At 33.2% G+C, this 14768-nt stretch overlaps 3 protein-coding genes across 5 annotated transcripts; 1 reads left to right on the top strand and 2 right to left on the bottom strand.

Annotated features, from left to right (window-relative positions):
• Positions 1-528: 528 nt before the first annotated feature.
• Positions 529-4355, top strand: LOC111007184 (basic helix-loop-helix (bHLH) DNA-binding superfamily protein). The gene is made up of 6 exons (XM_022279450.2): positions 529-1093; positions 1560-1760; positions 1944-2009; positions 2889-2957; positions 3053-3130; positions 3958-4355. The coding sequence occupies exons 1-6, from the start codon at positions 800-802 to the stop codon at positions 4084-4086; spliced, it is 837 nt and encodes a 278-aa protein (XP_022135142.1). The 5' UTR covers positions 529-799; the 3' UTR covers positions 4087-4355.
• A 171-nt stretch (positions 4356-4526) lies between these two features.
• LOC111007185 (germin-like protein subfamily T member 2) lies at positions 4527-5936 on the bottom strand. The gene has a single exon (XM_022279451.2). It carries the CDS (start codon positions 5426-5428, stop codon positions 4763-4765), a length of 666 nt encoding a protein of 221 aa, XP_022135143.1. The 5' UTR covers positions 5429-5936; the 3' UTR covers positions 4527-4762.
• Positions 5937-7746: 1810 nt separating this feature from the next.
• 5-FCL (5-formyltetrahydrofolate cycloligase) lies at positions 7747-11305 on the bottom strand. 3 transcript variants are annotated; one of them, XM_022279801.2, is made up of 8 exons: positions 10818-11303; positions 10546-10686; positions 10001-10156; positions 8827-8868; positions 8684-8729; positions 8455-8525; positions 8256-8348; positions 7747-8131 (listed from the first exon to the last, which is right to left on the bottom strand). In XM_022279801.2, the coding sequence occupies exons 1-8, from the start codon at positions 11212-11214 to the stop codon at positions 8127-8129; spliced, it is 951 nt and encodes a 316-aa protein (XP_022135493.1). In that variant the 5' UTR covers positions 11215-11303; the 3' UTR covers positions 7747-8126. The 3 variants fall into 3 exon arrangements, 2 of the variants coding, with proteins under 2 accessions (XP_022135493.1, XP_022135492.1); XM_022279800.2 differs by having other exon boundaries at positions 8222-8348; positions 10818-11301; XR_015791211.1 differs by lacking the exon at positions 7747-8131 and having other exon boundaries at positions 8222-8348; positions 8656-8729; positions 10818-11305.
• Between the last annotated feature and the right edge of the window lie 3463 nt (positions 11306-14768).

Genomic DNA, 14768 nt, shown 5'->3' with positions numbered 1-14768 from the left:
CGACTGTTTGTCTAATGGGAATCTAACCATTTAAATAAATGTATAAATTATATGAATATTCGGACATTTTTAAAACATTATTTAAATTTAGCACATCTCCAATAAAATAAATCCAAATATTTCCGAACATTCTAAAAAAATTTCCTACAAAATAAAAGTGACTTTCTGAGGACGACAGACATAAAATTTCAAACAAACACCTGTAGATATCAACGTCTACCTTTCTAAAAAATAAATAGTCTCTAAAGATTTCTCAATCCTCTAAACTACCCTCTTAAAAAAAGATAATAGGTGCATTATCCATTGTTTGACGAGAAGAAATTCAAACATTCAATTGTAACACTCGGAACTCATGGTATATATTCCAATTAAGATGGTTGTCAGCCGGATCCCAACCTAAAATGGTTGATTATATTTCTGGTTGTAATATTTATTTTATAAAAAATTGTTACAAGAAAAATGTGAAAGTAGTGAGATGAAAGGGTGGTTTGGTTGTCTAATCGTTTTTGGCCTCATAAAGCTTCCATCTTTTCACTCTTCGTTGGGTCAAAAATTACAGGTTATTGATAGAGAGAGCACAGTGTTCTGTTCTCCACTGCTGCTGAAAAGGCTACCCCCTTCCCACCCCCAAACACCTTCATAAATAACCTCTCAGCTACCTAAACCTTCCACTCGAATTTGGTAACTCCGCACCCATAGCTCAAACTCAAGCCTCTCCCTTCTCTCTGGGTTCCCACATTTGTAATCGGATTCTGATCCCTACCCAATTCCTGCTTCTGTGGGACTCCGGTCGCCGGAAATGGATCCTCCACTTGTAAATGAATCGTCCTTCTCCGCTGCGAACCCATCTGCCTACAGCTTGGCCGCGATTTGGCCTTTCGTCGGGGAGCAAGCCGGAAGTGCATTGGGGCTCCGGATGGGTAGTTTGGGTCACAATCTTGGTGGGTTTCTCGAGACTTCCACCAATCGCGACGGGTCAATGGAGGAATCGACGGTGACGGAGCAGAGTGTCGGCGGTGGGAGGAAGAGGAAGGACGTGAGCTCGGAGGACGAGTCTTCCAAAATGGTTTCCACCAGCAGTGCTAATCAATTGGTTGGTTTTAGATTTTTTTTTTTTTCTGTACTTGGTTTTATTCCTCGATCCTTTTGCTCTCAATTTGGCTACGTTGACTCAGTTTTGGTCTATTTCGGATATAAAGAAACAAAAATCACATTGGTCCAATTTGTACAGTGTGAGTTCGGTTTTCACTTTTAAAAGGTGAAATTCTTTCTCTCTTTTTGAATGGGAGGAGGTTCCAAGGAAGAGAAAACAGCTGCGAATCTTGATTACCCATTTTTATCATTGCTCTGTGCAAAGACTAACTACCAAGATAGTCCCCTAATAATAATGTATGCAGGTTTTCAAAACTTGGACGGCTGATCATATGTTTAGATGCTGTCTAACTACATTAAAGCACTTAGTCTTGCATATTTAATGAATTTACCTTATATTGACTTTGCATACCTGGTAAATTGAGGTACTGATCGCCACTTGATGTTGTACTTCTCATTTCGTACAGAGTAACTCAAATGGTAAACGGATGAAAGTATTGGAATCCAGAGATGAAAATGGTGGTTTAAAAGCTGAAGTAGAACCTATCTCGGCGGATAGTAAAAAACCGATCGATCAAAGCCCGAAACCTTCTGAACCACCAAAAGATTACATCCATGTGAGAGCAAGAAGGGGCCAAGCTACTGATAGTCATAGTTTAGCAGAAAGAGTAATGCACTTTTCTCAGTTATTGGAGATTTGAATATCTCAATCATTTATCAGCCACGGTTCTTAGCATTCTGACTAACAGCTTCAAGTTTCTGGTGGAGATTTGGATTGTTCATCTGTCCATTATGCCTTCCTACTTCCTCTTAATTGCTGCCTGTTTGTCTTACTATACCCATTTGTGCAGGCAAGAAGAGAGAAGATCAGTGAGAGGATGAAAATTTTGCAGGACTTGGTTCCAGGTTGTAACAAGGTACTCTTTATCTGTTATTTTTTCTGCAAGCAACTATCAAGAGAAATTGCAAAAACAACCTAAACTAGATAGAGTAGGTGCAATTTAGTTTCGAACTTTTAATTTGATCAATTTTAAAGATGAACAATTATTGGAATTTAGCTCCTGCCATTTCTACTGTTAAACACCCGAAAACTTATTGAAGGAGCTTATGTGACAAAGAGGACTTCTCTTTCTCTCCCCTTCTCTCTCAGTTTGCAGTTCCACAACAGAAAAAAAAAATGATAAATTTAATAGATGTAAGATGTAGAAGTGAGAGAGTGGAGGGATTGATCAATTTTACTCCTAAACATGAAGGATAGTTGTAATATAGCCCCCACCATTATATCCAATAAGCTCTCCTTTAAATCTGTTACATCCTTCATTCTTCCTACGACCCAAACTGTGCAAGAAGAAGAGAGATTTATGGTCTGTATACCCCCCAAACTCATTTTCTCTCTTACTTCCAGTCCTTGACCAAAGCTAAAATTAAATTTAAGGATTTAGATGGAGAAAACAAAGAGAATAGGTCGGGAGTAGCTAATAAAATTAAGAGAAGTAAAAGACGAGAGCAAAGTTCTCTAACTATGAAATTACATTTATCTAACCCCAGGAAGAAGACATACTACATCGCAACAATCATTCATGTTTAAGGATCAAATTGATCAAATAGAAATCTAGAGATTAAATTGTGATTATCCTAATAGTTCAGGGTGGATTTTGCAATTTTCTTCAAGCTATTTGAATTGCGGCTACAAATGATGAGTTTGGATGCAATCATATTGAAAAATCAAGTTCAAATTATAACTTATTTTCATTGATATCTTCCTTGCAAATGTATGCATACTTTCTACCCATTAGGTTATTGGAAAAGCACTTGTCCTCGATGAGATAATAAATTATATCCAATCATTGCAACGGCAGGTCGAGGTACTTACTCTCATTGATGTGTTCTTTTTTCTTTTTCCTTTTCGAACTTTTTCCTTATTTAATTTGAGCTTTGAATATTTTGCTCAAATTTGTAGTTCCTCTCCATGAAGCTTGAAGCTGTGAATTCCAGGATGAACATAAGCTCTGGCATTGAAGGTTTTACTGTAAAAAATGTAAGTCTGATTCTCATTTCCTTTTACGTGTCAAAATTATTTAAGCGGGCATATAAAACCACCCTCAAACCTCTAGATTTCTAAATAACTTAGGAAATAGACATAGTTGAGCCATCTGTCACAGGAATTTGGCTTGCTGTTAGTCTGATATCCTCTACGTTTAAATTTTTTCCACTAAAGGTGTTTTCTTGTCTGCATGACGGCATATGATATATTTAGTTAATTAAGGTATTAGGTGCCCGTTTCCACGGTGTAGTTTCATGTTGGTATTGCAGTAGTCTTTGTTATACTTCTGACCAACTTTGTTTGTATTGCACTAAACCATAGTCTTGGTGATGGAGAGATATGCTGTAGAAAATAGTGGAAGGGTTTCATCTCTTAGTTAAAATTGCTTCATCCAAAACCTTTCTGGTTGGATAAAAGAGTACCAGAGGTTTTAAACTGAAATCTCTTTTCCTTTTAGGACCTCCAAAACTCCTTCCTATTCCCCACATGAATGGAGGAAAAGAAAGAAGGGATTAAAGAGAGTCATGGTTGATGGTATAAATTGCTACAATAAATGGTTGCTTTAGTGAACTCTCATGCTTTCTTGTTCTTGGCACTCCATCTAATACTTGTCACTTTCCAGAAGAACTTCCATGTGGGTTAGATTTTGACATTCAAATACTATTGTTGAAACTTTGAAATGAGAAAAAGGGAGACTATTCCGAACTATTTTCGAGTATTATGTAGACTGGGCTTTCATGTATTATATGTATAAACAAACAGGAAACAAAGGAAGAAAAAACAGATTCTTATTTCCTAACTCTCTCATCTGATGTTTTCAGATTGTCAATCAACCATACGATACAGCAGGAATATTATATGGTTCACAAGCAGCAAGAGAATATACTCAAGGTGCACAACCTGAATGGTTACATATGCAGATTGGTGGAAGTTTTGAAAGAACATCTTAGACCTCTATAGGCATCTTATAATCAAATGTCAAGATTAATTTGGCTCCCTTATTTAGTTCATTAGATATATTCTATACGTTTGATCATTTGGTATCAAATACTTGTATTATCTGCAGAAACTGAACCTACTTCCAATTTGTGTCTTACTAACTAGTAATGTGTACTGCAGTTGTACTGGAGAGAACATACTAAGCTTCCCTTACTGCTCTTAAATTGAGTAACAGAAGAATTCTGGTTTCTTTAAATTCATACAGTTTCCATTTTTTTCACATTATTTTGCAGACTTTTTGTACACAACAAAAAATTGGGAAGTTCTGTTTAATCGTAACTATGATCAGTGCGGTTTGAGCATAGTTTCATACAAGACACAGACAGTCGAGAACTTTCTCTAAATAAAACAACAAGATATTTTATTTGCTGCCATGAATAAACTTGATGAATGAGCAAATAAATTAGATTATTTGATTATTTAACATCTGTTGTAATATCTTGACATTTCATGGAACAACAGAAAGAAGAGAGAGTATCAACAATAAATGAAGAATATAAAATATTATCACATGCCTTCCTTCTAGCAGTAGAGCTCATTCACTCACATAACAGGACTGTGAATGAGATTATTGTGCAAGTGCAAACATAATGACAAGGAAGAAAAGAACAGAACCAGAGAATGAAACTAAGCAAACTTGGACTTTATGGTGTTGATAACACCTTCATCGACTTGGAAAGCTTTGCTCAAAATTTCGACAGGGATCGAAGGATTCGAAGCAAACAAAGTTCGAGATGCAACCACAACCCCCGGTAACTGACTGTTGAAAGCTGTGAGCAGAGTTGCTTTGCTGCTTCCAACATTATACTGGAGATGAACAAGTCCTCTGGGAATGATAAACATCTGCCCTGCAGTCAAAACCTTGTAATGATACACACCATCTGTTGTCACAAACCCAACAAGAACTTTCCCCTTAATAATGACGCCGCTTTCAGAGGCACGAGGATGCGAGTGAGGTGCATTTACTCCTCCAGGAGCAAAGTCGACACGGTTCATGGATAGCCCGAGTGTATTGAGTCCTGGAAATGCGAGAACGTTTCCTTGTGTGGCCCCGAAACCGAAGGCATTATTTGTGTCAGGCTCTTTGATCAATCCATCAAAGAAGAAATCATCCGAAGTAACATCTGATACTGGCTTGCAAGGGAAACCATTGACTGATATGGTCGCATTTAAATCACGAACGCAGAAGTCCTGCAACGGATCGGGGTCAGCTGACAAACAAAGAGAAGGAAGAAGCAGCAATATAATGAAGCAACCAAGCATGTTCAAAGGTAAGCTTGTGAAAGCAATCATGGTGGCCAAGCAGTTTTGTCTGGTTAGCTCAAGCTTGCTAATGAAGGTGGTTTAAGAGCAGTACAGAGTCCTCTTAAATACTCCTCCTCCTGGATTAGCTGACATCTTCAACTCTTTTTCCTCAAGCAACATGTCAATGGAAAAATTATTATGATATAGACAAAACTAATCTGTCTGGGAGCCTCCTTAAGCTGACTTTACAAATAATAAAAGCTAAAAATCAAGATTATCAAAGTCTTAATCCAGAAAAATTGTGAAGGTTAGTTGGGTTTGGAGACATAAAGCCAAGTTTTCCATTTTTCTGGAGAAAGAAACTAAATTTTAAGGAAGTAGGTGGGGAGCTTTACGGATTGACCCAGTTAAATCCCAACTTTTTTACATCTCTTGTCCAAGTTTGTATTTTTTATTTAAGAAGAAAATCAAAATTTTTCCCTCCCCTTTTTGCTAATTCAACAGGCCAACCACTCATGACATGGTCATTCATTAGCTTGATAAGCAATTTCATTGGCAGAGGTCCCCAGAGGCCAGGTCAAGGTGATTAAATTCACATATATGTTACTATCAAGCTTGAAATTAAGCTGCCAATTGGTTCATGAATGAGAAAAATTAAATATTGTCATATGGGTTAAAAACTATATAAAATAATTATAACAAACTTATAAACAAACAATTCAAAGGATATGTTGTTAATTTGATATTGATTACACATTTAATCAGTCAATTTTGTGGCAATGGATCATCTTCGTTTTTATGCACCACCAAGAATTATACCAAGTTTAGTTACAAAGACACGCCAATCAAACATATTATAAATTTTATATATTAATGTACACATGATATTTAATCAACATTGTGTTCCTACGTAAAGAACTCTCCCTCTGTGACGAGTTCATCTAGAAATCCCTACAATTTTTAAAACATAATAAAATACAAGTCAACTTTATGAATTAATTACGAAGTAAACAATATTGAAAACAAAATTAAGTAAACAATAGTTTCTGAAAATCTGATTTAGAAAAAATAAAATTGATTAAGATTTAAAAACTGTTTTCTTAAAACGTAAAACCTTCCGAAAGCATATCAGCAAGAAGTTTACTATATATTTTTAAAAAAAAAAAGTTTTAAATTTTTTAAAAGGAGAATTTTATTTTTTAGCACAACATATAGGGTGGAGCATTGCTTCCTTTTTAGAAGTACAACAAAAACCATATTCGCGGTTAAATGAATACTAAAAATAACTATTTTCATGAAAATAATTCCTCAGACATATACCTGCAGAGAGTTATCGGGCTCACTCCGTCTAAAGTTGACAAGTTTCGATTTTATAACATATTTTTTAGTACAATAAATAAGAGGATGAGAAATTATACTTTCAACCTCTCAATATCGATATCAATTGATATTTCCAATTATAAAAATTAAAAAAAAAATTGTAATCGATATCAATTGATATTTCCAATTATAAAAATTAAAAAAAAATTGTAAGAAAATATTTAAATTAACGCATACGCATTTTGTCATTTCTACATAAGTTAAAAGTAATGAATATTAATATTATATATAAATTAGTGATATTTTGTTATATTTTTCATAATTTGTCGATTTTTATGTAATATTATGTAAATGTTTACTCTTCGAGTCGATGTCTTTGTATAACCCATTGATACATGAAAATGTCGATATAAATGTCAACATGTCTTTAATACCACAATGATAAGCAAATCCACGTTGGAAATTTAGGCTCGATTTTATAGGGTACATTTAGTAATGTTCTTGTTTCTCCTTTCTTATTTAAGAAACATTTTCAAAATTGTGTAAACAATTTGGAAACACAATCAAGAAATTTATTTTTTTGTTTCCATTTTCAATAAAAGTATTATTTTATCGTTATTAACTTATAAAATGCATGACAAACATTAAAATATATATATATAACGTAAACATTTTGAATATTTAATTTTAAAATATAATTAACACATAAAACTTTTACTTTTTCTTAATTTACAAGGGTAGAAAATAAGAAACAACAAAATGATCCCCAAACATATTTCCGTGTATTCTTTCAATAAAAATACATGAACAAAAAATGAAAAATAGTCACCGAACATAATTATAATTATATTTTTCTTTATTAAAAATAAGAGAAAAAGGAAACAAACAACAACGAATAACTCTTTTACCAGCAGACAGGAACATGGATAAGGACTGATAGGCCGACGCATTACTAACTAACTTTGAACTTTAAAGCTAAAGGAAACTTAAAGAACTTTTAAACATAAGCATCAAAGACCCCTTTGTCTACAAATGACCAACAACTCTTAAGAGCAAGTGCACCTTCATTTTCTGAACACCACCAACGCGTTTATTCCAGATGATGAAAGTATTTGCAGATGACCAGTTATTTGTTTGAAAACAACCAAAAAAAAGTCTTTTTATAGTCAATAATACATCATAGTTTCCTCGATGCTGCCTAAAGCATGCGTATACAAATCAACTAACTTACATGTCATTCAGAGTTATATCACAGTTGGAAGCTAGAGGAACCATAACTTCCTCGTGATGCCTTATCTGAAAAGCAGAGAGGGGAAAGGCGTACGCATAATGTAACAGCTTCGAGGATTCCGAGCTCCAGCTTGTCAAGGATTTCATCAAATAAGGCATCGTTCAGGATTGATTCTCTGAGTCTAATATCACACTCTTATTCTGCGAAGATACGACGAGTAGGAAGTAAGAAACCAGAGAAAAAATTGGAACAACTAGCGATCCTTAGACTTTTCGGATGAAAGAAATTACTTGTCCAGTCCAGCCGAGCTGGTGGGAATCTCACCAGATGGTGATACAAGAGCATCTACTGAAACGTCATTTGGAGTGAGTGGTATAACTCCTTCATCAATTATCTGCACTGAATAGGACAGTGCAACTGCAAAATCATGCCAACTGAGTTAAGTGAGGTCGCAGAGAACAACGTAAGCCAAAAAAAGAAACTAAGGCAAGGTTCTACTACAAGAGAGAGTTTAAACACATACCAAGGAGGGGCTGCTTCCAATTCCGCACTTTCGCAAGCTCTTGGTAGTTCTTTAGGAAAGTATCATAGTACCTATTTTCGAAACAATTATAGGGTAAGATTAGTTTGGAGTAGGACGTAGTAGGTTATACAGATTGTTTCAATTTCACAAATCAGCTCCAAATATGTTAGAAGTTCAGTAATAACAGTGGCAAAAAGAAACCTCAAAAAGGCTAAATGCAAATCCATACCCTCCTCCTCGGCCTAGGCGCCTTCCTGATTTATCAAATGCTAGACCTGGTAGCAATCATCAACATATTGATAAGTGATTTTATGTTGGCTTATAACTACAAATCAACTGGAACAATCAACAATTAGGTAATGAAAATCTCACCTGGTAAGAGGAATAAATCAATGGGGTCATTTGTCTGCATAACTGCAAAAGACGGATGTTTAAATATGAGCGTTGTTACATTCAAGATGCAGAGAGAGATTATGCTAAACCATTTCTTTTATTCGAAGATAGAAAAAGAAGAAGAGAAAAGAGATAATATGGTTAACGATAACATTTGGTAGATATCACCAAAAGAGTTCTGTTATAATATATGCAGTGCAGAAGCCGACTTATGGCTAAGCACTACCACCCTGAGGGGAAAATGACATAAAATTTCATGTTTTTCTATTGGCATGTGGATAACAGATAAGATGGTCATGGTACAGCCTAGTTCAATGGTCGAGGTATGCTGAACACCTTCCTTATTTGTGCTCTTCATTTCTATCATAAACAACTATGTTAGACCAATTATTTCTAAGCTTAAACAGCCGTGGTTTATATGATATCAGTAGAATGAGTCTTCCAGGAAAACTTAACAAGGCTATAAAAGGAGTTCAACAAAATAAGTTAAAGACTTCTGGGTTTCAAAAAACATTAGAAGAATGAAATAACAGTTCCATGACCCGTCTTTAAGCTCGAAGAAAATACAGAAAAGCACTAAAGACAAGTATTCAGAGGGCAATGATTCTATGGAATCTATCAAACATACAAATCGCGGATAGTTAAGTTTTGGCTCACAATGAATTTTTTTTTTCTTTTTTAAACAGGCTCACATTGGACATTAATAGATCTATTGACACCATCGAAGACAATAAAGAATAACCAGGCTTTTTGCTGGTGATAAACAGAAAATATTTCTGGTCCCAAGTGGTAAGAAGACAATGATCTGGAGTTATTTGCAAAGCCATCCAATTGCATTAGGGGAGACCAAACCAAAAAAGATAGTATATCAGTAATGTTCTTTCTTTAATGAAAAACTATTCCTTTTTAAGCATGAAAGAATATATATCAGTGATGTTATGAATATAAATGGTTATATTTTAAGAAGCTATCTCTATGCTAGTGCTATATAAGTCAAGTGCATATCACTTTCCCAATGCAATATAGAGTAGATTGTACATTAATCATAAAAATCACAAGCATGTTCTTTAAGCTGGGGACTGATAGAAAATGAAAGACGAGAGAGAGGGAGAGAGAGAGAGAGAGCGAAACGAGGGGTAGAGTGTCTAGTTACCATCTTCACGTTCATTTCCATCACCGTCCACTGGAGCTGGTTCTAAGATATTCATTGAGTTTGCAATAAGATCATCCATACGTGAAATATTGAACATCCGCATGTGACTGTTCTTGTCCTCCACACGTGGGACATAAATCTTCTTCGAATAACCATCTTCAGATAAAAAAAATTTTAAAAAAAAGGCAAAATGTCAACATTAACAAAGCTCAGCTAGAAGCATGACAGAATCAATAACTACCAGTTTCTTGTTCAAAAGAGAAAATAGAAGTTGCTAGCATCACAAGTAACAACACTTCCACATATGTATTCTGCATCCGGAACCAATACATCAATCAATCACTCGTATTTTATCACATTAATTAGTTAAATTTAACTAAAGAACTTCACTGAAATACTTATCATGTGTGTATTTCTTATTCAATGTAAACTTTTAAACATAAAATCTTTTGTTGAGTCTTACTAATTTGATTGCGTCAAGTTTCCCAATGGATCCCTTGGAATTTCAGATATCTTATATGTAATAAGTGCTAATAAGAACACACCTTTTGGTTGGTGTTGCAGAATCTCTGATAACAGTCTCGACGTATCAACTTCTCTCAAGGCACTGCAACTAACATAAGCACACAATCTCTGACTAGATTTAAACCACGGAGCTTCCAAAATAATATTCTGAATCGCATTGTCTAAGAAACAAGTAGAAAGGCCAATGAAAGAGGGGAAACATTGATTCAGAATCATATCAAAACGATGTTACTCGAACTGACATTTCCATCGGAGCAAAGTTAATGGACGAAGATAAGCAAGCAATTGGTACCTTCCTGGGATCTGAGGGAGGGATCCATGGCTCTGAGGGCTTTTCGAACGCTGGATCGAAGGGTCCGTTTCTGCTCGAATATGGCCTTCAATTGATCTTCATTTTCTGGTTTGCTGCTCTCGTTACTCGCCATTTTCGGGGACCCAGAGGAGCGAGACGAGAATTGATGAAGTGGTTGTTGAGTGAACAGTGAATTGGCTGCAATGGGCATTCGTAGTTTATAGTTTCGGAGCATTGGGGCTTCGGAAATCGGCAACCTTGTGGCGCTTGGGCTCCGACCCACGTGCACTTCGGCTGGACTTCGCTGGTTCCTTGATCTACTGGCAGTGGTCGAATATTGAAATCCATGAACCCGTGAATTTGTATCCTTTCCTTGGATGAGCCGATATTTTATCATCAAATCCAAATTGTCTCAAACAAATCAACACAGAACGTGCTTCCAACGCCACGAGTTGGACCCTTCAGTTCCAAAATCACAGAGATTGCAAAATTTTGAATTTTGTACTGATTGCTGAATAAATGTTAAATAAACATTTTCTTTTATTTTCTTTTCTTTTAAGTAGAATGTTAAATAAACCTTGTTTTATGTCAACAAAAATAAAAATAAACCTTGTTAGTCGTGCGTGTACCCCCATGGATGGGAGGTTTTTTTAAAATTAACAAACTCTAAACATTTTCCTTAACAAATTAACAAACTTTCATTAAAATAAGGCATAGACAACCATTTGGTTACATTTAGATTTCATTTTCTTCCATAACTGTATTAATCAGATACGTAGAAGATTACATAGGATATTAGCAAATAGCTATTTTAATTTAAGTAAATTAAATATCTTCAAAAGATCATGTCAAACACCCAATACCCTCGAGCTAAATTCCACGCATACCTTAAACATTTTCCTTTCTTTTTCTGTAAGTAGCAACCTTCACCAAAATAAAAATATCTCGAAAATGTTACGTGAACACCACGGTTGATTTCCATGCATTACCTTGATTAATATATATATATATAGAGAGAGAGGTTTGTCAACTTGAGGTGAGTGGTGCAGACACTCTTTTAAAGATATTGAAAAAACAAAATAACAATAATAATTAAACATCGAAAGAGATACAACCACCTGGACTACATGTAGAATACTGTCTTCCTCGTAACTATTTTGATCAATCATCGTTGAAGATTCATAAATTAAAAACAAAAAGAGTAATTATAAGTGATTGAGCCACGTGAAAGATTCGTAAATTAAAAACTGAAAGATTAACTACAAGTTATTAGGAGTCGTACTTTAATTTAAGTAAATAAAATGTATTCAAAAGATTCTGCCAAATGCCTAAATTCTTTTGAGGATTATATCAAATACCTAATTTTATTATAAAAAAACCTAATTTAATCACAACAAATTTCACTTTATTTCCCGTAATTTCACTCATGACTTTTAACTATACCTGATAAGTTGTTTTAAGCTGTGTTTGAGCTATACTTTTCATTTTCAAATAAAAAAATAAAATTTATTTTCCAGCCTATTTCTTTATTAGTCAGATTGTATAAACTTTAATTTATTTTGTACAGGTTGCTAAGTAAATGTTAAATAAACATTTTGTTTTCTTTGTATTTAAACTTTAAACTTATTATATTTAAACTTTAAACTTTAAAGTTTAAAAGTATATAATATTTAAACTTTTCCAATGACCTATTATATTTAAATTTTTTGCCACAATTTAGACATCTAGTACTAGACTTAAAGTCTTAAAAAAACTATGGAAAAAAGATAGAAACTACAGAAGATAATTATCATTCATCGTTTTAATTTCTTTTTGCAGATAATCATTCATAAATGTTAGCTGTTAAAGAAACTTTTCTTTTCTTTTTTTAATAATATAATATTAAATACATTGTTAAAGTTGTACCTTTGTCAAAATAAAAATAAAATACAAAAATAATATTTTTCCTTTAGCTTTGATTTATAAATCAACACACATTGCTTTATTTGATAGGTGAGACATATATATATACCAATTTGAGGAGGGAAAAAAAACTAACAAACTTTCATTCGAATAAGAGAGATATAGCAAATTGGATTACATGCAGATCACTGTCTTCCATAACTATATTGATTAGCGACGTGAACAATTCATAAATAAAAAAATATGAAAGAGTAAACTGTATATATCATATCATAATAGCTAGCCTTACTTTTCTTAGCTAAAATATTACTAATAAATAAATGAACTTTATTAAAATATTCTACCAATATTTAATATCCTCAAGTTTAAATTCCTAATTTGAAAAATTTTATTACTTGAACGGTATTTAATTCCATATACAATGCTTAAATATTCATTCTATTATTATCATTATTTTATTTATTTTTCTTTTTTGGGAGAGCAGAGAATATTCATCCTATTATTAATGAGCAATTTGAAGATGGATTTGCGTAGGAAATAAAACTGAAACTAAACAACAAACATATGCAATCATAGTAAATGAGAATAGTGTGCATAGGCATAGGATTTTCGAATCATAATATTGATTGGATGAGTTTAAGTATAATTTTTTTTTCTCTGAGAGAAATTTCATCTCCGCTATCTCAAAAAAAAAATACAAGGCTATAAATAAGATATAGAAGCTTCACATATAGGCTGATCTTAGCTTAATCACCCGCGTCCTTAATTTTTTAAAAAGTCCCCCTCCTACATCATGAGACTTGTATATAGCTTAGAGTAGTACTTGTTATATTTTTAGACTTTGTCCTTAATCATAAAATTTCATTATCCTTTGTCTTCACTCGAGTTGAATGGGTTCCAAGGGAATTATATTTGTTTTTTTATAACTTTCACGCTTTTAACCTAATTAACCAACTACGTCCCCTTTATACCCAATCATTTGAGATACAAGATTATTCTTTCTTTCATCGAAAGATGAAAGAGAGGCAAAAAGATGTTGCAGTTCCTAATCTTATAATAAGTTAACTATATAAATGTATCTACGTATATAGTTACGTAAATTGATTAACTAATATATTCATAAACATCCAAAATACTACCTCTTAATTGTTACTTACCCAATTAATTGATTATTATATTATAATATATTACCACACTTTAATTAACAATAAAATATAATATCCTCGTACTCAAATTCAGTACTTGGATTGGAAGGTAGACGTCCCCACATTTATAAGTTGTATTATTTGAAAGGTATCTAATCTCACACATACTTAAACATTACTTGTGGTCGACCCAAGCTTGAAAACTTCAATCTCACTTATGTTTGTGTTTTGGTTATGTTTCTGGTTTCAAAAAAAAAAAAATATATATATATATATATATATATATATATATATAACAAAATACATTTTATAGGGCATATATTTTTTATTACCGGCTATTAAAATAGACAAATATAAAAGTAAATCATATCTTGAAAATAATATGTGAAAGTGAAACCACTATTGAATTTCATTGAATATTTTTTTGTATATTTTTTTTTCCTTTTTTTTTCTAACCAATCTCAACTTAGGTGGTCAAAGGCAGACAAAACAGACAAAAACAAATTACAATAAAAACAAACTTTAAAATAAAGAAGATACAACCACCTGGATCACATGCAGTTACTGTCTTCTGTACTAATCAGCCACGTGAAAGCCTATAATTATGGAAAATAGGAAAGGTATAAATTGTGATAGCAAATTATTTAAGAATAGCAATTTTATTATCAATGAGAAATTTGAAAATTAGTTTATGAATGAAAGAAAGCTAAAACAAAACAATAAATATATATAATGAGATATATGAACTATAATGCAAAACATACTATAGATAATCTTTTTTTTTATTATTATAATGATAATTTCAAATTACATATCTCATACTTAATGTAAGTAGATGATAAATGATATGCTATAGCAACATATCATTTTATGAATAATGAGGTACTATAGAATTAATTATAGT

The sequence above is a fragment of the Momordica charantia genome (genome assembly GCF_013281855.1).
Source record: "Momordica charantia cultivar OHB3-1 chromosome 6 unlocalized genomic scaffold, Mcharantia_2.0 BLBB01000006.1, whole genome shotgun sequence".
NCBI classification, from domain to species: domain Eukaryota; kingdom Viridiplantae; phylum Streptophyta; class Magnoliopsida; order Cucurbitales; family Cucurbitaceae; genus Momordica; species Momordica charantia.
The sequence above is the reverse complement of the archived record's forward strand: the minus strand, read 5'-3'. Positions and strand labels throughout refer to the sequence as shown.

Excerpts from the sequence above, each read along its gene's own strand:
- LOC111007184 (XM_022279450.2), top strand. The coding sequence starts at position 800 with ATGGATCCTCCACTTGTAAATGAATCGTCCTTCTCCGCTGCGAACCCA. Across the intron at positions 1,761-1,943 it reads GTCATAGTTTAGCAGAAAGA|GCAAGAAGAGAGAAGATCAG; the intron begins GTAATGCACTTT and ends CCATTTGTGCAG. Across the intron at positions 3,131-3,957 it reads AAGGTTTTACTGTAAAAAAT|ATTGTCAATCAACCATACGA; the intron begins GTAAGTCTGATT and ends TGATGTTTTCAG.
- LOC111007185 (XM_022279451.2), bottom strand. The coding sequence starts at position 5,428 with ATGATTGCTTTCACAAGCTTACCTTTGAACATGCTTGGTTGCTTCATT.
- 5-FCL (XM_022279800.2), bottom strand. The coding sequence starts at position 11,214 with ATGATAAAATATCGGCTCATCCAAGGAAAGGATACAAATTCACGGGTT. Across the intron at positions 10,687-10,817 it reads CTCCCTCAGATCCCAGGAAG|ACAATGCGATTCAGAATATT; the intron begins GTACCAATTGCT and ends CTTGTTTCTTAG. Across the intron at positions 8,730-8,826 it reads TGATTTATTCCTCTTACCAG|GTCTAGCATTTGATAAATCA; the intron begins GTGAGATTTTCA and ends GATTGCTACCAG.